This window comes from Apis florea, unplaced genomic scaffold (genome assembly GCF_048593485.1).
Source record: "Apis florea isolate Af1SG1 unplaced genomic scaffold, ASM4859348v1 contig_3367_pilon, whole genome shotgun sequence".
NCBI lineage: Eukaryota > Metazoa > Arthropoda > Insecta > Hymenoptera > Apidae > Apis > Apis florea.
The window spans coordinates 2,179,081-2,203,266 of NW_028256746.1; the positions used below are offsets into that span (position 1 = coordinate 2,179,081).

At 36.8% G+C, this 24,186-nt stretch overlaps 1 protein-coding gene across 22 annotated transcripts in view; it reads right to left on the reverse strand.

Annotated features, from left to right (window-relative positions):
* Patronin (calmodulin-regulated spectrin-associated protein patronin) overlaps positions 1-24,186 on the reverse strand; it is a 71,002-nt gene that overhangs the window by 8,013 nt on the left and 38,803 nt on the right. For 13 of the 22 annotated variants that reach the window (XM_031917659.2, XM_086911721.1, XM_086911719.1 and 10 more), the window contains 19 exons: positions 16,306-16,401; positions 11,612-11,827; positions 11,076-11,530; positions 10,738-10,853; positions 9,871-9,981; positions 7,794-7,881; positions 6,999-7,218; positions 6,419-6,926; positions 6,173-6,339; positions 4,542-4,718; positions 3,237-3,370; positions 3,003-3,156; positions 2,720-2,918; positions 2,354-2,583; positions 1,497-1,671; positions 1,078-1,358; positions 710-997; positions 401-637; positions 148-322 (listed from right to left, as the gene is read on the reverse strand). In XM_031917659.2, the coding sequence (XP_031773519.2) occupies positions 148-322; positions 401-637; positions 710-997; positions 1,078-1,358; positions 1,497-1,671; positions 2,354-2,583; positions 2,720-2,918; positions 3,003-3,156; positions 3,237-3,370; positions 4,542-4,718; positions 6,173-6,339; positions 6,419-6,926; positions 6,999-7,218; positions 7,794-7,881; positions 9,871-9,981; positions 10,738-10,853; positions 11,076-11,530; positions 11,612-11,827; positions 16,306-16,401 (4,027 nt within the window). Of the gene's footprint in view, positions 1-147; positions 323-400; positions 638-709; positions 998-1,077; positions 1,359-1,496; positions 1,672-2,353; positions 2,584-2,719; positions 2,919-3,002; positions 3,157-3,236; positions 3,371-4,541; positions 4,719-6,172; positions 6,340-6,418; positions 6,927-6,998; positions 7,219-7,793; positions 7,882-9,870; positions 9,982-10,737; positions 10,854-11,075; positions 11,531-11,611; positions 11,828-15,066; positions 15,283-16,305; positions 16,402-24,186 lie in introns of those variants that run through there. The other 9 variants (XM_086911718.1, XM_086911717.1, XM_086911723.1 and 6 more) reach the window with 7 other exon arrangements.

Sequence of the window (24,186 nt, forward strand, 5' to 3'; positions counted from 1 at the left end):
GTATATTAAAATATAGGAATTGTTTTTACTATATATTCTATCTTTTCAACTTTTTTATGTGATAATAATTAATCTTCTCCAAGAAACACTAATCATTGCAATGAATAATTGTGTCACTATCGAATCATGTTAAATCTGTCATCATACCTGTGCTTAAATTAGAAGAAGAACCCTTTTTCCCACGACTTGGCGTAAGGGCTCCAGAATCCAACTCTGTACCAGCATCCACATGAATTGTTTTGGGTCGTGGTCGAGTCGCAGTCTTGTTACGCAATTTTGTTGGCTTTATTGCATTGAGAAGCTCTTTATCGATAACCTTACCCTAAATGATAGTAATGTTTACTAGTGATTAATTCAATTAAAATATTATAATTAACAAATTATAAAAAAAAAAACTCACTTCTCTTTCTGCCTCTTCTATTGCTTTCTTTACTTTATGTTGTTCTAAAATAGCTGCTCTTCGTTGCCTTTCTTCTTCTTTTTTACGAGCTCTTTCTTCTGCTTTTAATTTCTCTTGTTCTCGTCGAGCTTGAGCTTCTGCTTCCTTTCTCTCTTTCAGTTCTTCTTGCTGCTGTCTTCTTTGCAATGACAATAGCATTATACGTTCTTTTTTCCGTTCCATTTCATCCAGAGAATTCTATAAAAATATATCAGTTAGAAAATACGGAGAGAAATTATGAAATTAATAACATTTGTCACATAATCTTACAGGATCAGGATTTGCTAATTGATTTCCAATTATTAAACCGACTCCAGATTGTCGACTTTCTCCAGTGATCTCATGTCGTTCTCTTTGTTTTTCTCTTTCTCCTTCTCTCTGAATTTCTTTATCTCTAATTTCTTGTCGTTGGAAATCTCTTTCATCTATCTGATGTTTTTCTCGATCTAAATCTCGTTGAGCTTCCAGTTGCTTTTGTCTATCAATAGCAATAGCAGAAGGCGAATCAGGACGCATCGTAAAATCTTCATTTTCAACGTACGATGATACACTTCTTTCCTAAAAAAAAAAAAATCGATGTTTTTTTTTTCCTAATTCGTATAATTCTAAAAATCTAAAAAAAAATATTATATATTTACCTTTTTCGGAGATGTTCTTTTCACTCTAAGAGTCGGTTTTGGTTTTTTGGGTGCATCATTGTCGAAACAAATATAAAATCCTTTCTCACCAGCATCTGTTGGATCTAGAGGTGTTACTTCTGGTGTACCTGATGGAGATGGTGTGGCTTCTCTTAATGATGGATGAGGTTGAAATGAATTACGTGATATTGAAGGTCTAGTTGGTGATGGAATTCTATATGTACGGCTGCCAGACGTGATGTTTAAACCTCTTATACCTTGTGTAAGCTCATCATCATTTCCTTTAAAATATATGTATGAATGAAGAAAAAGAGGATGAGAACAAAACTATAAATGTAATGAATTCCTTGAAAATATTTACATATGATATGTTTTTAAATGAAGAAAAGAATTCTTATAGGAAGAAAAAGAATTCTTACCAATAAATGATATATTCTGAGGCTTCATGTCATCGACAGGCGGAGCTGGAACCGGTGCATGTAACGCAGTAATTTGTCGTTTTTCGGTAGGGCTTTCACATTTAATTGGTATATGATGTACAGTTGGCCTTTTTGGTTCGGGACTTTCACTCATTAACTGACTTATTCGATGAACCTTTAAAAATTAAAAAATAAAATAAATATATAACATTAAAATAATATAATGGCATTAATAATATATATATATTATAACGATATATATGTATTATAACGATTATACAATAAATAAATAAATAAATATACAAAATACACAAACCTCATAATGATAATTACACGAATTAATAAAATTCGACGAATAAAAAAACTGCATTTTTAAAATATATCTGTGTAATTTAACAAAAAATGCAAATAATTAAGAGACAAAAGAAAGACGTCGAAACTTCAAGTAGCGTCTGCTATACTGAGTATGAAAAGAGTATCTATAAATGTGCATTACATCACTAACTGGTTCCATGACAGTTGCTTGCATATATACATCAAGCAATTCATTTACTACCTAATTGACCAAAAAAAAAAAAAAAAAAAAAAAAAAAAAAAAATAAACGATATACAATCCTAATATTTAAACGTGATTTCTTTTTTTATTTAAATTTATATTATCAAAATATATATACGTTTCTTTTTATTCTTATTCTTTTTTATGTTCAATGAATGTATAAACAAATATAAATAAATGAATCATATTTTTACATTATTTTTATAAATAAAATTAGGATTTAAATAGTAATTAAAGAAAATAAATTTTTCTTTTTTGCTTCCTATGACCAAATAAAATAGATAAAGATTATTATACTCACAGCATTACGATGTTGTGGACTAGCAGAAGATGGTGGTGTTTGATTGAAGATAGATGCAGATGATGGATATGTAGAACCAGAATGGCTCATTTGATTATTACAAAGACTATGATCTCCACCATTGAGATACCTTGGTTCTTGATTATCATGCAAAACAAATCCTTTCTGTTGAGGTGGAAGTGTTCCCCAATTCCGTGTATCTTGATATAAACGCAAATCTTGTTGGTAAGCTAAAGAAAATTTTAAAACACTTATATCAAAATATATTATATATAATGATTGTATATGAATTTACTAATGATTATTAATCATCAAATCAACAATGATTAAAAAGAAACAAAAATTAATTTATTAAAATACACATACCTGTTGGTTGAGTACCATATCGTGGATCTATTGGTTGTTGATAACCCACAGCAGCCATTTCATTTGCTAAACTTTGTGTTGGAGGTGGTTGACCCCACATTCGTCTTTGTAATTGAGGTTGATCGTGTAAATAGAATTGGGATTGTTGAGTATCTTGTAATTTCGATGTTAATGGATTTATAGGTGCCATTCCGAAATTCTAAACAATAAAGGAAAAGAAAAAAATAAATGTTACATTACAATAAAATAAATCAATATAAGAAATTCAAAAAATAATACATACTTGCATATGTTGCTGACTAAGACTTTGTAATTGCTGAAGTTGTTGTTGCATTTGTTGTTGATGTTGGGTCATTAAATGCTGTTGTTGTATTTGATTTTGTTGATTTGCTAAACGTTGTATGTCAGCTTGAATTTCACTAAGACTGTTATTCATTCTGTAGAAAAATTAAAGTCCATTCAATAAACTTTGAAAAATCAAATTTTTATATATGATAAAATATAAATGGATACTGACTGTGATATGGATTGATGATACTGTTCAATATCCATGTTCTCAATATCCGGAGTACGTCTTGTTTCAATAAATGGCGCATTTCCGTCATGTTCCAACCATTTATGCTCAACGTCTCGAACATCTTCACTAATTTCCTACAGTCATCGGTATAAATATTGAATGATCGTACAGAATTATCAAGAGAATGTTCACCGATAATTTTAATCTAATGTACACCTACAGGTTGAATTATTTCTCATTTCTCTTTACTTTTTAATATTACAATTTTAATAATTAATGATAAATTTATATTACAGTGTACATATTAAATATTTCTGTTATAAATACGTAATCTACTTGTAGATGTACAGATAAATAGGAGATCAATGCATATAAATAACAAATAGCATATTATTTTTTCTTTTTTGACGATTATTTAAATTACAAATCCATGATGTTGACCTAAAGTTTAGAATCAAATATACGAATCTTATTTTTTTATAATTATGCTAAACTTGTCGTTAAATACGATTTTCCTTTGAAATAATTTAGATTAAATTACAATAAACACAGACCAATGTCTACATTTAGCTACTCAGATAAAGATATACATATATAACAATAGATCAATCCAATTCAAAATATATTCTCATACATACAGATTACATATGTATTACAGTATAAGTTTTGTTGTTAATGTTCTTGTGTTAAAATATGTTTAGAACACAAGTGTAAAGAACCGCCACCACAAATAATAATTTTAAATAAAATCCCAAACATATCTCTATATAGATTTTTGTCCAAGGAGTGTTTAGTACTGTACCATGCGTTCCGAGAGCGATATTTGTACAAGATTGCATTAAAATATGGGAACACAGTAGCAAATTTGATCAAAGACCACAGAATGCATCGGGACTGTTTCGTTTTCCTCTATGACTAAACGTAAGCAACAAGAAGCATAAGAATCATTCATTGTTAAAAAAAAAAAAAAAAAAAAAAAAAAAAAAGAAAAAAAAAAGAAGTAAAGATTCAATTGAAATCATTTTCTGATCGAAAGAAAAGAAAGCACATTTTCTATCTTACTTGCAATACATTAAGGCATTTATTATTATTATTGCTCTTTTACGTATTTCGTATATTAAGAATAAGTAAAAATAAGTAACCATAAACTTCAACAATATTCGTAGAAGCAAAGGTAAAAAAAAGAAGTTAACAAATGTCTAGAAGCCATACATAAGCTATGTATGTAAATTGCTAGACAAATCAACAAATATTTCAAATGTTTCAAATGTTCATCTACAGGAACATTGTTGTATAATATCGTACCTTGAGCGAGAAGGGTCTCTGTGGTTTTTCTTGAGAGGGTTGTTGGGTTACAGGGGTCGTCTCGGAAACACTTGTCGGGGTCTCCCCCGAAGATCCGGAGGTTACAGAAGTGGGGGGACCAATTTCAGCCGGACTGTCCCCCCCAGACGTTGATGAAGAGGGAGATTTAACCTTACCCTGCAACCAGCCCAAGCACCGTGCCTTGTTAAGTACTTGGAGTCCGCATATACCGAGTCCAATATGTCATCAACCACCACACCATGGTCGGACTTCTTCACGGCCAAGTATACGTTACATTCAAGCACTAAATGCCAAAGCCAATTCAAATACTTGCAAATACTTCATTGCCAATATGACTTTCTTCACTATTTATACGAGTTAGTAATTCTTTAAAAAAAAAAAAAAAATATAATAGAACTTTCGCAATAACTAATATCTTTTTCAACTAAAATAAATACTTCTCTTCTATCCGATTATTTGAAAAATTTGGAAAGGGAATATATCATTTTTCATCATCATTTTTCGAGTTCATACTTTTACTACCCAAGAACTACAATCGTTACAATTTTATTTCTTCTAAAATTCTTTCACTTTTAAACTAAACTTGTTATTACCGATAGATCAAAGAATAAATCAATTCGATTTACTCGGTTACTAATTGCTAATATAAAGCATGCATACCGTCACCAGATTAATTTAAACAGTTATTTATAATATTCACAGTTATTGTTTAGAGATCTTTCTTTATTAACACAGAGTAAAGCGGAAAACGAGAATGGCATCCAAGGAATCGATAGTCTATAATATTATACAAAGTGTGTAGTCTACGTTCAATTCTGTATTTCTGTAACGATAAAAATTGATCATGTCAGCATGCACTTACCACCAAGTACAGCTGAAAGATGAGAAAGAAAAACAATTACAAATTATAATAATATAACTGGCAATAAAGATTATCTGCATTAACCGTAATAGGCATCAAGATTATATCACATTTGCAAACTACACACAAAGATTCATTATTTTAGAAGCTAATGATATATATATATAGAAATATATATGTATATATATATATATATATATATATATATATATATATATAATTACGTTATGAAAGAAAAAGATGAACAAATATGGAAAAAATATGCGGCATTTACCTGAAATAAAAACATTATTTTTGCAAGCTCACTTGCACGCTACTTTAAAATAATCGAATATAGTAAATACAGCCAGATATGAAAAAAAATATAGGCAATAATAAATAAACAATAAAATATCGAATTGCTCGTGAATGTAAAAAAAAAAAAACTTCTTTGCAGAAGAAAAAGAAACTGTTGTTCAATTTTCTGACACAATTATTAAATATTAATTATGCATTGCTCTATACTAAACACCCGTGGCTAAATACCTCATGGCTATATTCAATGTTCTGTTTCCTTCCTTTGAAAGATTTATTCTTTAAAACCTTTTATTCATCCTATTATCACTCCGCCGACAATAGTGAAACAAATCATTAAAGAGGCCATGAAAATGATCTGGCTGAATCTGGATCGTGAGATGGTTCAAAAATGGAAAATATGACGCGATGTGATCGCGATCGTTTATTTTGGAGCAGTAATCACGAATTTTACCTTCGTGACAGCTTGCAGGAACGCAGCCTTGCCAACTTTTTGACGCTGTTTCGACATCACAACCTCCATCCTCCTCTTTTCGTTCTCTATGTGCCGACGTTTCTCCTCTAGCTTCAATCTAATGTTATTCAGTTGCGAGGCCATAATGGTGTTACCACCGTTTTCATCTGCCGGCATGATCATACATCATTTGTACATCGTTTCATCGATATATATATAGAAACGATCACAACGTAAACAACATACCAACAGAATGTTGTTCCACCTGTTGGGATTGCTGACTGCTCTGCTGCTGCCACGTGGTCGTATTCGGCAAAGTGGCGAACGTAGTCTTCTTCTCACCGTTCCCATTCCCATTCGCCTGGCCAAACTTCTTGCCGGCCAGACTCGACTTGCCCTCATCCCGTTCCTGCTCCGTGTACGTCAAGTTGATCCCTTTCTCCGAGCTCTGCCTGCTCAAATTCGCGAAGCTGGCTAATTTGGACGTGTCGCCCTCCGAATTAACTGTCTCGCTGGAATGTAAAATTTGCTTGAGCGCCACGTTGTCCAGGCTCGAGTTGGAGGTTTGCCTTCTCAATCTTGGCGGCTCTTCCTTGTCGTAACCGTTGTCCGACAGAATGTGCTGCACCCCGCTACCGTACACGTCCTGAACGCTCGATCTCGCCGGCAACGTCGGCTCCGTCGTACTCCTTTTGCCGATTGCGTGCGCCCCAACCTCCTTGTCCGGATTTCTACCGAAGTTGTGTAAATTATCCTACGAACAAACACCGATATCATCCTTCCTTTTCGTCTCTCCCTTTCGCCTCCCTCGGTTTCCCACTCTCACCTGAGATCCACCAAAATTCTCTATGGTCAACTGAGAGTCGTCCGAGACGCTGTTGCGCCTGGATCGCCGGCCGGCGTACGAGCTTCTCCTCTGCTCTTCCCAGTTGCTCGGCCGACCAGCGGCGTCCGCTCTTGCTACGGATTTCTCGTCCGCCACGGAGCTTAACGTAGGAATGCCTTTGCCGCGATGGACCACGAAACTCTCTTCGCTCCCCGCTCGCCTGTGGGAAACGGTCGTGAGTCAGACGTGTGGGTGAATAATGAGAGTACGAAGAATGAGAAGCGTAATGGGAGTAAGATTAACTCGTGTGAAATATATTGTTGCTTGATTGTACGGTTCGGGATTGACCCATATCCTGCTACAATAGCGAGGTAAAAAAAAAAAGTCTTGGTTTTCATTAAGCCTTGTATTTACATTGATTTTTTTTCGATCGTTGTGGAATCGTTACAAACGATGTAACTTATCCTCGATGAGAGAAAAAAAAGAATTGTCAAGGAGAATGAATCGGTTTATTCAATTCTATTCTCCTCGTTCCAAATGCGAAATTATTATTATTATTATTGTTATATAATATATTGATATAAACTAAACGATTATCTTATTTTGATTATATTATCTTTCAGTTAAATTTAAACATGATTTGAGTGAATGAGCGCATTAGAAAGTGTTGTTGGAGATTCTTGTTTCTTTTCAACGTCTTATTTCTTTACCGTCGATTAATTATCAAGGATTATCGTGTAGTTCTTCGAAAGGAAATATATATAGAAGAAAGAGAAACACGAGAAAAACACATACCTGTCGTCGTGAGAATAATTTTCGGCAGTTTGTTGTAATGATTGAGACTTCTTGACGACGGAGGAAGATGACGACGATGCTTTTGCAACTAGAAAATAATTCAATGCTGTAGCGATCGTTTACCTATGTATTTAGAAAAATAGTATCAATATCTATATAATCGATAATCACTGTTGACGCGAATAATAGAATAATAAATAAATTCACAAGGATCGGTTTAATAATCGGTGTGAAAACATTAATTCAAAAAAGTTGCATTACGTCACACCGAGTAAAATTCATGTGAGAAATTTCTAAATTTCCGCTATGATGAACGAGGACCGTTTCCGGTCCTAAAGTTACAAAAATTCTATTTCTATACATCGAGAACATTATCGAAACAAGTTAATCATTAAACGCGATCATTAATAATTATCGTTAGAAATTTCAAGACACACGAATTTCGTGAAAAGAAGAGAGAGAAAAAAAAAAAAAAAAAAGAAGAAAAAAACCAATATATATATATATATATATATATATATATATATATATTATCTATGGAATAAAAGCTAAATGTTATCATACACTGGAAAAATATACACTCGTCAAATGGGTAAAACTCGTTAATTGGATCTATAACAAAACTAATCTCTAACCGTTTTTCTAACTCGTCGTGGTGATGTGTCACGGCAAGAGTAAAACAAAAGGGAAGGCAGAAGAAAAAAAAAAAAAAAAAAAACCAATTCGACAATCCATTCGTAAACGAATAAAGAAAATAAAAGAGGATAAAGAAGAGTGATAAGAGGAAAGAAACGGGGGGGGTGGGGAGGGGGAAGAAGAAGAAAAAAAAAAGGTCTTCCGAACCGAAAGAAACAGACACATAAATAACAGACGCAATAAACGTAGACAATGTACGTTTGCAAAACAAATATACTAACTCAATATGGAGTATGGATATATTAATGAATCGTCGAGAATCTTTCTTCCTGAATCGATCGATACGTGACAATATGAGAAAGAGGAGGCGACATGCAGAACGAAAAGTACGGAAAGCTAACGGTATCAATGCAAAGCGGCAACGGAAAATGAAAAAATAAGTATGTCTTTTATCTTTTATTATCGCGAAAATGCGCAAACACACATCTTGCATGCATTTGAACAAGGTTAAAGGATCGTTATGTCATACGGCATTATATGTTATACGCAAAGTAACATGGTTAGTAAAGAAGCAGTGCGCCTAATAGTATTTTGAGCTTTGTTACACAGCTAAATCTAAACATCTGGCCACGTTTTAAATGCAGAACGCATTTTATTTTTGTTATTATTAATATTATTATTATTATTTTTTTTTTAATATTTTTCTATTTTTCTATTTCGTTTTTTTTTTTTTTTTTTTTAATTTTATCTCCCCGATATTATTCTTTTGCGGATGATAAAAGAATGGATACTTTTTTCCTTTTTTCGTTCGATTGTTCCTGAATCGAAACGTTACGTTTGTTTCGCGTAGAATAATATCCTGCTCTTTTTTACATATAGAATATAAATTCAAAAAAAAAAAAAAAAAAAAATGCAAATATCGCGATGGTGGAATAAAAATACGTAGAACAAAAATCGATACGCGAGATTTTCGAAAAAAGATTATACGCAAAAAAAAAAAAAAAAAAAAAAAAGAGGATATCGTTTAGTTGCTTTCCAAATCAATTTGGGAAAATCAATCAAACGAAATGCGGGGAAATGCGTCGCATTTAAAATGTAGTAAAATTTAAAGATCAAAGAACAGAAAAAACAGGAATCAAATCGAGATGATTAAAAAAAAAAAAAAAGAGAGAGAGAGAGAGAGAGAGAGAAAGAGAGAAAAGAAACGAAAAAACCATCAAGGAACAAACGACAAACGACTTGGCAAACTGTTGATTCCTCAACAGACCTCTAAAGACACTTTTCGTATATTTTATTATCATCACAATGGCATTCGATGATCTTTCTCGTGATTTTGAATCGTTTGAATTCGAGGAAAAAAACGCGAAATTTCACAGAAGAGAAGACCACCTAGTTTCATGATTTTTTTTTTTTTTTGGTTTGTTTTGTAACGTGTGGGTACCTGTGAAGCCTGGCGCGGATACGGAGAGGTTGCTTCTCAGATCAGGTATCGGAGCTATAGACTGTGGCAGACTTCTTTTATGAGCTACGCCATGACTATTGCGCGGGCAGGCTGCACCCGTCACCGCACCGTATTCGTTCATTGGCAACCGGAAGTTGACGAAAGAAGAAGGCGAGGATAGCGTTGTTGTCAAGCATCAAGAAGGTTACGCCATAGAAATATATAGAAATATTACAGTTTTAACATTAAGTGATACAATTACTGTGTAGAGGATCGTCGTTGTTGTTTTGTTATTTCTTTTTTCTTCATTTTTCTTTTTTTTTTTTTTTTTTCTTTTTTTCTTTGGAATCGATCGTCGTTTATTATATATCCGTATAAGAAAGATGCGTTTATTAGTCGCTGCTAAGGACCTGGGTCTCGAGACTGGGAACGAGTGTGTGTACTGACACTGATAAAAAGCGTGACCACCGTTCCAACCGCGAGCAATACTCTTCTATCTCGTTTGTTTCTCGTGAAAATGGCGAGAGAGAAGAAAGATCTTCCACAGTCTATAAAAAAATTCTCTCGCAAAAAATTGTGTCCAAATTGTGTTGCAAAAAAAAAAAAAAAATGCGTAGATTGCTCGCAACAGAAACGGGATTCCATGGAAAAAAAGTATAATAAAATAAATTATAGAACGGGTAAGTCCAATACAGAATGTACGCAGCCTTCACCAATCACATTTAATCCGATACCATCAAAAATTCATCAGCCCTTCCTCTCAAATCAAAGGAAGTTTGCGTTCATATATATATAGGTGTCGAAACAAATCTCTCCGATGCTTTTTAACCGGGAATCGCCATTCAGCCGTTCTAATACCTTACGTACCATCTAAGAACTGCATCGCCCTCTCCTCGCCCGGATAACGTACACACTTCGCAGGATGGATCTCCAACACGTTGTACATGTCCGCCAGGAAAACCACTAAATTTTGCTTCATAGACCTGGCACAGAGATATGGATTTTAAATTTTACAACGCAACGAAATTAAATTGAACGCAAGAAGGATGCTCTCTATAGCCTCTTTCATTTACTTATGAATTCTTATTCCTATTCGTTACGTCATCCATAAAAGACCCTTCTTTCGTTCGAGAATCGACAGTTTCCTTCGATTGGGAGATAAATAAAGAATTGATCGAGTTGGAGAGAAAAGAGAAAACTCTTACCCCCTCATGTACGTGACGTCCTCGGGTTGCATGTGAAAAATGGAATAGGGTAAGCATCTGTTGCAAAAGGCGTGGACCAGCGACAAATTGTGCAGCGCGTCCGCGACCGAGGGTCTCTTCGACACCCTGATGTCCATCCAGTTGAGCTCGCCCGGGCAGTAGAAGGCGACGACCGCGGCCAGGCCCACCCCGTCGCACAACGACTGGAAATCCTTGGCAGCAGGCAGCTCTGGCAGTCGCGTTTTATCACCGCCACCCTCCTCCGCCTGGATCTTGGCGATGAGCGCGTGCGACGCGTGACTGATCCAGAGGAGGAGGCCCTTCTCGTGGTCCCCTGGGACCTCCACTTCCGCCTGGGGATCGAAACGGCGGATCGCGGAGACCACTCGATCCCCGGTCACCACTTCCTTCGCGTACAAGACCATCAGGCCCTCTATCACAGCCATATGCGCAGACTGAAACGCAGACGTTGGATTCCATCGAAACGGGGTGACTTTTTTTTTTTTTTTTTTTTTTTCGTTGCAATCTTTCCTTACCATCTTGAGTGGCGAATTTTGAATGAGGATCGTTTCGGTGAGTTGGGTGTTGTTCGGCTCCGCGAGGTAAACACCTTTTCTGGCCAGGGCTTGGAGGATGCCGCAATGATTCTGATTGTGATAATTTGGATCCGAGTAGATGTTCGCCAGCGCCAAACAGTACAACTCTGCGTTGGAGAGTGCGTGGACGATCTGCGGCTTCAGGTGTTCTTGATTCTTAAACAGACAAATATAAAAATGGATTTTTCCTTTTTTATAGAAAACTCCTTGATGCTTCCTTGATCGAGTAATGCGTTTAATTCTCTCGTTATTACGGGAAAAAGATCGACACCGACGAGAGAATGCGTTTGTTTTATCATAACGTTCGTGTAAACGTAAATTTTCAAGAAACCGTACAAAGTTCCCAACTATCGGTTCTGGTATTACCCTGGCTGCAATTCCATCGTATCAACGTAATAATAGCCAACCACGATGCAGACAGTCTCGTGTAAAATATAACGTTAAAACGAAATTATTTTTAATATAAAGGAACCACCACTACGCCTTCGAAACGCAGTTGAATACATAATTGTTTCAAATTGAATAAAACTCGCTAATTAAAAAAAAGAAAGAGAGAGAGAGAGAGAGATAAAAATAGTTGCCCCAAAGAAATCAGATGTGTGTCAAAAGAGCGTAGCGACCGTTTGAAACACAATATCCTGGCGCATAGGTTGGCCGCAACCGCATAAGAATATCCGGCCGACGCGGGCAGCAAATATTAGTATTCTGTAATTTCCGGCGTGGCGCGCGGAAACGCGACGAACTCGAGACGATGCACCGTGGTAACGGAAATACACTGGTCGGCCATTGTCGCCGACCGATCGCCGCAGAGATATCGAAGAAAGCTTCGGTGGAACGAACTTGTATTCATCTACATCGAGCGTTTCCTCCAATTAGAATCTCGATAATCCGTTTAGTAGTAGAAACTGATCGATTATTTGTGACTTTTTTCTGAATTTCACACCTTTTCGCAGTACAGTGAGATAGGATCTTCGTCGAGATCATTTTATTTCTTCTTGTAATGTTATCGATCTGTTTTGAGATTTCAAATAAAAATTCATTCATCTTTTTGGTCTATAATGTAATCACATGATTGTTGTCGAATGAATCGATTGTGAACGTTAAGCAAATTTAAAAAAAAGAATTATGGAAACTTTCGTCCACAGTGTGATGCTGAATTTACTACTCGGGATTTTTTATCCTAAAGGAGTTAGTCGTGAAACGCTATTATTCGTTGGGTCTGAGTCATAGGGCGATCTCAGATAACAATATCGATGACTGTGTATTGACAATTTTCGACAATAATAATCTTTTCTTGTTGCACGATACATCGTGACGCATAAAACCACGTCGAGCTAATAATTAACGAACTATATACTATTGATTAAGATGTTGGAAATGTTAGATCTTAAACGCGTATTGTCTGAGAACGCGATCTAAGGCGAAAAAAAAAAAAAAAATGTCGAGAGAAACTCGTCGTCTCGAAAGAAATTGGGACCAAGTTGATGTTTCGTCGTTCATTGGAGTTATCGAGTTAACTTTACGACAGGAACGTGACGTTCTTCCAATTTGCTCGAACCTCCATATTCGGATATATAGAATACGGAAAAGTTAATTCGTATCGACTTATATTATTAGTTTTGCGTTTTCGGACCACTTCTCTCGTTTAAATTAAAATTCGAGAAATCTTAAATAAGTATTTAGTTTTTGGAAGGAAAGAGCTAACAATAATTTCTATTTCGCACGTTGTTGTTCACAAGGGAAAAAAACGATGTAATGTAATTTAACAGAAAGGTAATCGTGGCCATTGATTTACGATGCGTGGTCATATTTAAATAGTCGAAGCCCTGTGTTAATAAAACGAAGAAGAATTGTCCACGGTTAAAAAAAAAAAAATTGTTGAAAAGAGGAAGTGATAAAATATAGAAAGTATCGAGCGCGAGAGATGTTATTATATTACACATTTGCCAATTGTTCCAACTTATGCAATCACTTTGAGCATTCTTATGTAAACAATTTCACATCCAACAACAATTATTGTTATATCCATTCATAAGAATTTGAATGAATTTGTACGATACGATAAACCACGTTTTCCACGGATTAACGATAAAGTGGAAAATAAACAAAGTCTTTGTAGCGTTAAAAAAGTTAAGAAAATATTCAGAAATTTCCAAGGGAAAAAATGTTTGCTTGTTCGTTTATACTCTCGCATTCCACTCTATTATATCCAATTAACCTTCACCACCGATTGCGACTCGAAATCACATTCGATTTCTCGAACAAAGAGACTCTCTATGGCGAATGAAAACGAAGAAGAAACGAATTATAAATATTGTACGAGAACACGTTAAATTTCCATCCAATTACAGTCACAGAGGAAGAGTAAACATCTCGTTTAAGAATAATAAACGAAGAAAATATTTCTGAACATTGTATCAATGTTAATATATAATACAAGATATTTCAAGCAAAGAAAGGGACGTAAATTACGTAAATTCACCATTCCATCCGATTTTTCTCACAAGTTGAAGGCGAATCGTTCGAAACAGTTAACCCGATTAACAAAATTATATAACGAAGAAACATCTTATTATTATTATTATTATAAATAACTTTCAAAAAATTATTTATCGTTCATTCTTTTTAATTCCAAGATTCTGATTAATTAGATATAATTAATTTCCATTTCTTTTTTTTTTTTTTCCCTCTCTCCAGTTTCCTACCTATCGCAACGATTCGAGTTTCTTTGGAGTTAATATTAATTTGGGTAAAGAGCACAAGTATCAAGGCTTTCAGTTTTTAAACGAGACCGAACACATTCGATACCCTTTGTTCCAGAAGAATAATAAATCCACCGACAATAGATATATTCTCGGTGTGAAAAGCCACGATGATCTCGGCTGATTGAACCGGCAACAAATCCTCTTCCTCGTAAACCGTCTCCTTCTCCTCCTCCTCCTCCTGAATAGTCCTTTTCACACTTGAACTTTCCTTCGTGTATAATCTCAGTGGCCGAGTCGAGACTTTCCCCTCAGCAAAGTCAAAGGTGTAAAAGCCTAAGGATGATTACGACTCTCGGCGAAGAAAACAATGGCTCGTCGTCTCGAGCCAGCCTCCATTATTACTCGTCTCGTGGGCTTTCTTCACCTGTGCTTCGCCAGGGCTTCACCTATTCCGATAATCGATCCTCCCTTCCCCATTCTTTCCCTTCCTTATCAATTTTTTTCTTCCGTCCCAACCTCTTTTGTTTCGCGATCAGACCGACCAACAACCACTCGTGCAATTCATCTTGAAGGATTCCATTAATTCTCGAATGTATATCGATTAACTTTAGTGTAAAAAGTGTAAAGCTGGCAAAAAAGTTCTTCTAGCAAAGTTTTCTAGAAAGAGGAACGGGTGGATGGGCTGCTCACCTGGCGGCATCGGTGGTGCGCCTTGAACCCCTTCTTGGCCGTGAATTTGGACCGCGTCGAAAGGAGGAATCGGCGACGCCTGGTGGCGGAGGAGCGGTTCCGCCTCGCGAAGGGAGGAGGATGATGGTCCTCGATTAAATGCATCCCTGGCGGCGAGGAAGGAAGGAATGAAAGTAAAGGGAACGTTCGTCACGGCAGTTCCATGATTTACTGAGCGGCGAGAAAGAGGTCGTACGCGAACCATCGTAAAGTAATTCGATTGGCTTAACTGGATCAACCACACAACCACACGACCACCACCATCAGCAGAGGCTTTCACGCATTTCAGCCTGCACGTTCGAACGTAGGATGCGGTTGCGAGCTAATGGTGCAATAATCGATACGAGTTTCTTCTTTTCTTCTCTTTCTCCCTTATTTTTACACGGGTGTTCTTTTTTTTTTTTTTTTTCTAAAATTGGAAGGATATTGTTACGGGGATGAATTATTTAAAAAGAAATTGGACGACGATTGGACAATTTTAAAAATTGCTACGACGATAAGAAAAGTAACAAAGTAGGAAATCAACAACCCGAGATATATCGTCTTCTGTTTAATTGGGATAAAAGTGGAGCAATCACTTTTTCTTCCCTTCGATCGATTAATTGAAAGCAAGGATCGATGACAAACGACTTCGAGCACGAAGAAATTATTGTATCAAAAGGTTTTTTCGATTAAAGATGGCAGCAAGAATCGTCTCGCAGAGACGAGATTTCCACTCTAATCTCCTCGTCGTGGCGAAAAGATGAACGATCTTTCGTCTCGACGAAAGATATCCGTGCCATTCCCGAGAAAGTTTCTCGTTATTTCGGCGAGAGAATTCTTTTCAAGGAACTTTATTAACCTCTACCGAGAAAACGGCCGAGCAAACTTTGTCTACCTTTCGCTATGCGGCCGCTTTTCACCGTCGCCAATGGCGAGAGAGGAAAAAAAAAAAAACAACAACGATGCGTGCCGCGGCAAAAGGCAGTAGGACAACGAGAAAAATGGAGGGAGGACCCTCTCTCTCTCTCTCGTCATCGAAGAATCCTCGTTAAAGAGGATTTTCGATAACTTCAAGAAAATACAAATGACAAATGATTTGGTGAAATTAGATTTTAGGCGGAACGAGTTCGTTTTTTTTTTTTTTTTTTTTTTTTGAACGATTGTTATCGCGTAACGATAATATCTCGTGTCACGGTGAAATCGTCAGGATTTACGTACCTCATTATCGACATAATACGGCTCACGAAGGTTTTCTGGCACTCGGTTGTTGTACGCCTTCGACAAGAGCCATTTTACGGAGGCACGTTGTTTGGCCTGCAACAATAAATAGAAGAGAAAATCAATAATCAGTACTTCGAGTATTTGAAAATTTAAATTATTTTAAAATTGAAAAATATTTCTCCTCCAACTATTTATTAAGAGGGATGGGCGTATAGAAATTATTTCGAGCCGGAATAAGATAAAGGAGGAATTAAGGAAGAGTTGTCTCTGCCGCCGAGACAAATTTTTAATATTGAACACGGGTTGTTGTTGAACGAGTGCGCTTTCATCGTATCGGGTACACCTTTCTCCTAACAATAAGATAAGCCACTTTACCACCCACTCGAGACGCTTCTTCGCGCTTCTTATTGTATACTAAAATATTCAAGCATCCCCACACCCTTCCCTCCCCCCCCAAAAAATCGCCCTTCAACGCATCGCAAAACGTTTTCAACACACTGATATTTTCAATCCTGCTCCTGAAACGAAACACACGCGAGGAATATTCACGTCGCGTAATCCGACGACGATTTATCTCGATACACGTATACATCATCCAACCGTGGCGCTGCTTATTGGGTTTGCAAATTTTCTGATACCGAGGATGATAAATTCTTCCACTGTTTATTCGCCCATCCAAGATTCGATAATCATTCGAATCGACACTGGCCATCCAAATTTGAAAAAGAACCGAACAGATCAGTAAAATTAATCGCAAATTCTTCCACGGATATCTTTCCCTGTTTACCCGTTTCTCAAAATTTCATCGGACGTAAGTTTTGCAAAATCGAAGGTATTGACATTATTATTAAAATGTCGCACAAAACAACTATGAATACAGACAAATTTATATCCGACAAATTTTCTTTCTTTATACGTAAAATATTAACACTAAACCTACCTAAGACATTTCATGTATTCCTGCCATGAGCGGTCGAAAATGACCGCTGCAAAAAAACATTTGTATCTTAACATAGAAAGATTTTAGCTAATTGGATATTAAAATATTTTTCTGGTGCTACAATAATGTGTGATCGGTTATATCTACACCGAATTTTGTGCTACTGTAAAGTCATATGGCGATACAGTAACATTGTACGCAAGAAATTCTAAAGGAAATTTCAAAAACGGTCATTTGACCGCGCGTTGGTAGGTTTAGATATAAAAGTTTTAAGTTATATCGTGTGTAAAAAGTGTCCCGAGTGGAGAGGGTTTAACACGGGAAATTTGGGGACTCGCGTCAAAGGGAGGAGTGGCTACCGAATTAATTAACCGAAACGCTCATTGTCCGCGCATTTAATCACGATAAGAGGTTGACGATTACGTGGTTGAACTTGGTGGTGGATATTTTTGGGCGAAGGAGAGAAGGCTCGATTCGCTTAAAGTTGGGCGAGGCTCGGGAACGCGAAGGGGGTCAACGAAGTCCGGCCAATAATCATCGTTATCGACCAGCATTGCACAGTGGTCATCCTTCGCAACGTAGGCCGACCCTGAAACGCCGCCTTACGCCCCATTTCGCGTACGAACGTTGAAATTCCATTCGCTCGTGAAAATCGTGAATCCCAGAAAATTGTTCCTTCCATTTAAGAGAATTTTTTCTCTAAATTCTTTGCCGCTTTGCATCGAACGAAGGTGAACAAAAACGAGTCGTCGAATAAATTGGATCTCGGTTTGATAAAATGTGGAAGCTGGTAGAAAGGAAAAGAGATATACTTTTTTTTTTTTTTTTTGTTTCTCTGGGAAAGTGCACGAAGAAGCGGCGGGAAAAAGGGGGTCGGTGTAATCGAGTCGGTGCATAAACGCTTTTAAAGACGGTTGAAAGGACCATCTTTCGTGTTTTCAAAGAATTTCGCAATATTCGATACTTGGCCGTCCCTCGGGAGAAGCTGCTCGCCTCGTGAAACGGTATCGTTGAGAAGAAAGATGTGATTGAAATATACGTGGTTCCGTAGATAATTTCACGCCAACCTTTTCCATAGACTACGTTTTCCAGTAAGCTGATAACAGTAAGCTTTTCGAGCTATAATAGTTAAAATTCGTAAAATTACAATTTTAAAATCAATATAGAATTGAACTAATCGATAATTTCCAAGTTTTCTGTGTATCTATTTCGAAATTATCAATTTCAAAGCACGCGCGAAAATTGATTAATCACGCGAAGCATCCTTTTTATTCCGTTTGATATTCGTGTTATCGTAGCGCGTAAACAGCACCTTTTTTCTTTTTTTTTTTTTTTTTTTTTTACAACTTTATTTTATATTCTTTATACTCTACACACGAATTCGCGAAGTAATCAATTAACGAGTATTCTCTGGTGATTAACGAGAAGAGGATATCAATCGAGCTGCCTTCGAAGGAAAAAAGAATTCCATTATCCATAATTGAAACTCGATTGAAACTTTTATCGAACCTTTCGACAACGTTTCCCGATCTTTATTTATACAAAAATAAAAATAATTCGAGTAAAACGATATCATTGCTCTCATAGATGTGTTTCCAACAGCATTGAGTGGAGAGGACAGGATTTACCAAGAAATTATTATCAGCCCCGTCCGAAAAACGAGATATCAACTAAATAAACCGTGAAAGTGTTATATCACGTGCTACGAAATTCCACGTAAATTCGGGGAAGAAGATATCATCGTATGAAGTTTAAATTTCATAACTGAAATTCGACAGGGAACGAAATCGTAAAATCGTGGAGAAAATCGATGGTCTCTTTTTTTTCTTCAATTTTACGCAAATCTTCCTTCTTATCGAGAAATAAATTGCCATCCCTTCTTTCATTACATAAACGAAAGTTCTTCGCGATGAATAAATTTGCTAATTTCAAACTGTTATTTACACATCTCGACAGCAGAAGATCCCGATCGATCCCGATGAGCGACGATGACCCGTGACTCGAATATTTATCCGTGTGTGGATCGTGTATTCCGCTCGAACGGGCATCATACGGGCGTGCAGGTAACAACGCGATTGTGTAACAAAACCAAAGCCATACGAAGCGTTGGCCAACATCACGCTCAAGGATTCTTTTTTATCGCGCTCGATGCGTGTCCTCCTCTCGCCTATTATTCGTCCTTTTTTTCTCTCTCCTTGCATTTCTCATCGTGAAATTATTCTCTCTTTCTCTCTCGATTCGAAATTGATTTTTTCACCGATATTTCGTATCGAGGATTCTCATTCGTGATGGGGGAAAAAAAAAGAAAAGAAAAGATTTACACCTGATATCATTATCGAGGTTTTATCATTAATGGAATTGTATAAAGATTGATTGATCTTGATTGATTGTTACCGATTTTTTTTTCGAAGAATCGAAATTTTCACGAAGGACGTGAGAATGAAGGAATACAGTGTCGAACGTAGTAGTTGGAGAGAGGAGGAGAAACGTTTCCGGTATTAATTTTATCTAAAAAAAAAACGAGGATGAAACGTGCAATTAGAATTTCTAAGTAAAAAAACTAATCTCGTGCAAAGCATTGAGCTGTTTCCTCAACGGGGGCGCGTCGTAATTAATTGCGATGAAGCATGAAGGCATTGTATATTTTCGCGAGAGAGAATAAAAAATTCGAGCATCCAAATTCCATTCCGCGTTTCCTTCGATTTTCATCTCTTACAACACTCGTTAATCCATTGCATCCGCCGCTTGACCCACATCTATAAATCTGTAATCGTTCACGATCACTTCCTGTTCCAATTAATGGTTTCGAGCAAACCGATCTTCCATTTAATAGAAGACCAATCCAATCTCTGTGATACGATAAACAATTTGAAACGGTAAATAAACAGTTTCAGGAACAATTGGAAACATCTGGAGAGGATAATCTAGAAATTTAATCAACCACGAAGCGGTATAAAATTATAAATCAAGTTGCAAAATCTGGGAGAAATCGTGTTGAAAAATAAAAAAAATATATATATATATATATGTAAAACCTCGATGTAACGTTTTCGAAATAATATCCTATTAATCCCCCCTCTTCCTAGGTCGCAAAATTAATTTCCACTCTTTTCTTTTCTTTCCTACATCAACGATAACGTAACAATATATTAGAAGAAAAATCTAAAAGAAAATGGTAAACAATTTTCAAAGAAATTCCCACCGACTGACTTTCCCAACCGAATTCCACGGAAAATTCATTGAAAAAAAAGAGAAATAGAGAGAGATAGAGAGAAGTAGGAAGAACTGCTCTCTCTCTCTCTCTCTCTCTTCGAGCAATGCACGCCAGATAGCCCAGATACACGCGCGCGTCGAAGCGATGGAAAAATATGTTGGCCCGAGGCGAAGCGGTTGCAGACGACGGTTGCGAAGTGCACGTGCGTCGCACAGAAGCGCGAGGAGAAAACGTGCGACGTTTACGTTTGCTATAAAAAGAAGCCGTGTCATCGCTAACAGCTAGTCGTACGACATCGAGCGCTGCGTTATGCAGAGAACCAACAAAGAGAGGAGGAGACTCGATCGATCGATTCCATTGGAGACATCGGTTTCGGTTCGACGATCCTCGGCGACGAACAGTCGATGGCGTCACAGGGTTGTCGCGTCGTCGAGCTTCGTTGAACTGGATCGGGCGAACTTGAACGATTCCGCACGAGAAACATTGTATTCAATTCGAATCGAATTGTATCGTAACAATAAAATTAGGATAATCCGCAATTTTCGATATTTTGTTTCAGTGTTGTTTTTTGGTATGATTTAAGAAAGAGTTAAGAAGAAGTTTCATCTCTTCTCTTTTGGCTTAATTTTCAATTGGATAATTAAAATGTTCTGACATAAACGTTTATCGTTCGCGCATAACATCACGAAAGGTTAATCTGTACGGATGAATAAAAATTTTATCAAAAAAAAAAAAAAAAGAGAGAGAAAAAAAACATGTTCTCTTCCCTATTTTCCTACTTTCCCTCGAATCTTTTCGATTTCTCTTCTTTCCTTTCTTTTCCAAATATATGATGAAGCCTCGACAAAGTAAAAAAATCGGAACGATTAAAGGAATCGGAAGTGAAAGAGCCGCCACTGCGACGAGTATTTCGAGTAGAAATGGATGTCCCCCTTTAGTCATTTTTTAAAGAACTCTGTTCTAAAAAATGCGGCTGACTCTTTCGTATTAGAATTCGTGTCAAGAAGCACTCACGACCGTTCACCGAAGTGACGCATCTAGACGACGCACATCGAAGAGGGTCGTGTATCAACAACATCCATTTCCGATAATTTTCCAAACCGACGATTCGAAAGTGTGGCTTAATCCCCGCGAAAATCGTAAATTCTTGCCTCTGGTCACCTTTCCATCGACGAAATCCATCCATTCCACGATGGATATCTTTAATAAAAACGGACGAGATATCGCGCGTTTTTTACTGAACGTTGAACGTACGTAGAGAGAATCGGGGAACGCAGTATGCGATGACAAAAAAGGATTAACCCTCTGCACCCGTGTTTATATTTAAGAAGAATTATGTAATTATATTATATACATATAATTATATCGATGAAAATAAAAAATGTAGAATGACGAAATGCAATACGACGAGTGCGAAGGGTTAAAAGTAGGATAGGGATTCGCAAGATACTTTTCCAAGGGTACAATTGCCAACGAAATAGCATTTCGATGCCGACGAGATGTCAGAAATTGTCTTTTGAAACATTCTCCAAAGGCTTGGACAATAATCTAAGAGCTCGCTTCTTCTTCCCCTCCTTCACGAGAAACCTTAAGAATGTCGCAAAGAGTAGACTGGCTTTCATAGAGAAAGAGAGAGAGAGAGGGGGGGGAGGGGGGGAAATAAAAGTAACTGAAAGAAAGAAATCCAGCAGTCATGCCACGAGTCAGCATACTGTAACTGGAACCTTAACTTTATGAGCCGTGGCGAAGTGTTCCACAGAAGTGTTCCCTCCGCGCATTAAAATGATAGGCGTAATAGCGTTGGATAGAAGTAATTAAAATTCCAAGGCGATTATTAATTCTTTCGTTGAAAGAGTCGCGACGAAAAAAAATTCGAGATGCGAAAATTTATAAATCGGAACACTGGAGAAATAATTAAGAAACACTGCGTTATTATTTTTTTCTTTTTTATCAGATACAATGGCACAATGGCAGGCCTGCGAGCGACGAGCCATGCCCATCGTCGAATAAGTGTGTTTTCCCCAAACGAGATCGCTCAATTTTCAGCGAATAATTCTCTTGGCGAGAATTAAACGATGAGATCGATACGAAATTAAAAAAAGAAAAAGAAAGAAGGAAACGTTTTAGTTAGTTTCCTCTCTGGAATATAATCTTTCATAACTTTGCGTTTTTCTATTTATTCGATGTGAAACTGGGGAGAGGGGGGGGGGGGGAATATAGAAAACTTCGTTGTTTGTACGAATCTTCCCGTTGGTTCGAAAAGAAAAAAAAAAAAAAAAAAGGCAGGAATGAAAAGGGTTGACAGAGCGGAGAGCTTTTTTGCCGGGGTGTTATCGTTCAATCAAACAAACGTCCGACTTCCCGTCGTCGTCCTCGTCGTCCAGAAATTTCGCATACATCCGTTGAGAAAAAGTAGGGGGATCGTTTCAAACATAACATCCGTCTCAAGAGAGCACCATTTCCGTTTTGTTTCCTCGAGCGAATGGTTCGATAAGGAGAAAAGAAAAATAAAATAAAAAGAAGAGTTAGTCTCGAAATATTATTTTCCGAACGTGAGACGAGATAATTATATTTTTGGAAAGTCTCGTGTCGTTGAAATTTATGCGAAACGCCTGAACAAGTAACGGGAGAAACATACCGACTGGATGCTGGATTTGTAATAAGAAAGTTTTTCCTTTTAAGAGAATAAGAAGAGATCTCTCGTGACTCGAGAGATCTGATATTTTCATCGTCTGACCTTATACGTATCTCTAAGAAACTCATTCCAAGAGCAAGGAACGAATGAAATATCGTGGTCGAAAGGAAAGGAACGAGAATAAAAATCGTAGAAAAGAAAAAGGATAATTTTCCAAATTTATTCCAATTCCTCTCCGCACTACGATTATTACATGGTTCGAAATAAAATTGATTTCTTCCGGATGGAAAGCGTCTCCGACAAACATAAACCTCGTTAATCGCGTGAAAATTGAAAGGACGTCATTTCATTGAAAAAAACAGTAGGAGTCGGCCACCGATTCGTTCTTGACATTTTGCATCATAATTTATCTCTCGTTTTCGAAACGATACGAATAATGCATTGGATACAAATGTGAAAGAAAACAGTGGGTGGTTTTCGATGAAAAAAAAAGAATAATTTTACTCGCAAAATAATTCGAAAGAGATACGAATGTTAGCTACGATATATACGAAACATTTTTATAATATTTTGGCAATAATAATTACGTTGAACGCCGCAACGCGTGAAAGCGAAAATAAATATGACACGTTCATTTACGTAGAGCGTTTCGTAACGCGCGAGAGTCTCACGTTCAAGAAATAATGATTAAAAATTGGTTCAAGCGCTAATACGAAACGTATATATTAGCATCATAGATGAAGTTTCGTTCTCTCGTTTCTCAAATCCACTGTCTGAATCTTTTGAAGATTTTACAAAATTAATTGCACGATTATCGCGCGATCGGAATAGATTTTCACTCGCGTTTCAATCGCGGGCCTTATTTATTTATCTAACTGTTAAAACAAAAATGGCGGGTGAAAGCGAACGAAAGAGTGGGGATTTTTAGAGCGGGAAATTTGAAAATTCTCCGTTTCCTTCATCGTTCAACAGGTTCGTTGCCAAGTTCGATGAAATTGTACATCGCGATCGTTTTGCAAAGCTTCTGTTGTCGGCGTGGGCGAGCTACGGCCAAGATCGGCGTAGGCAGCAGCAGCAGCAAGTCCGAGG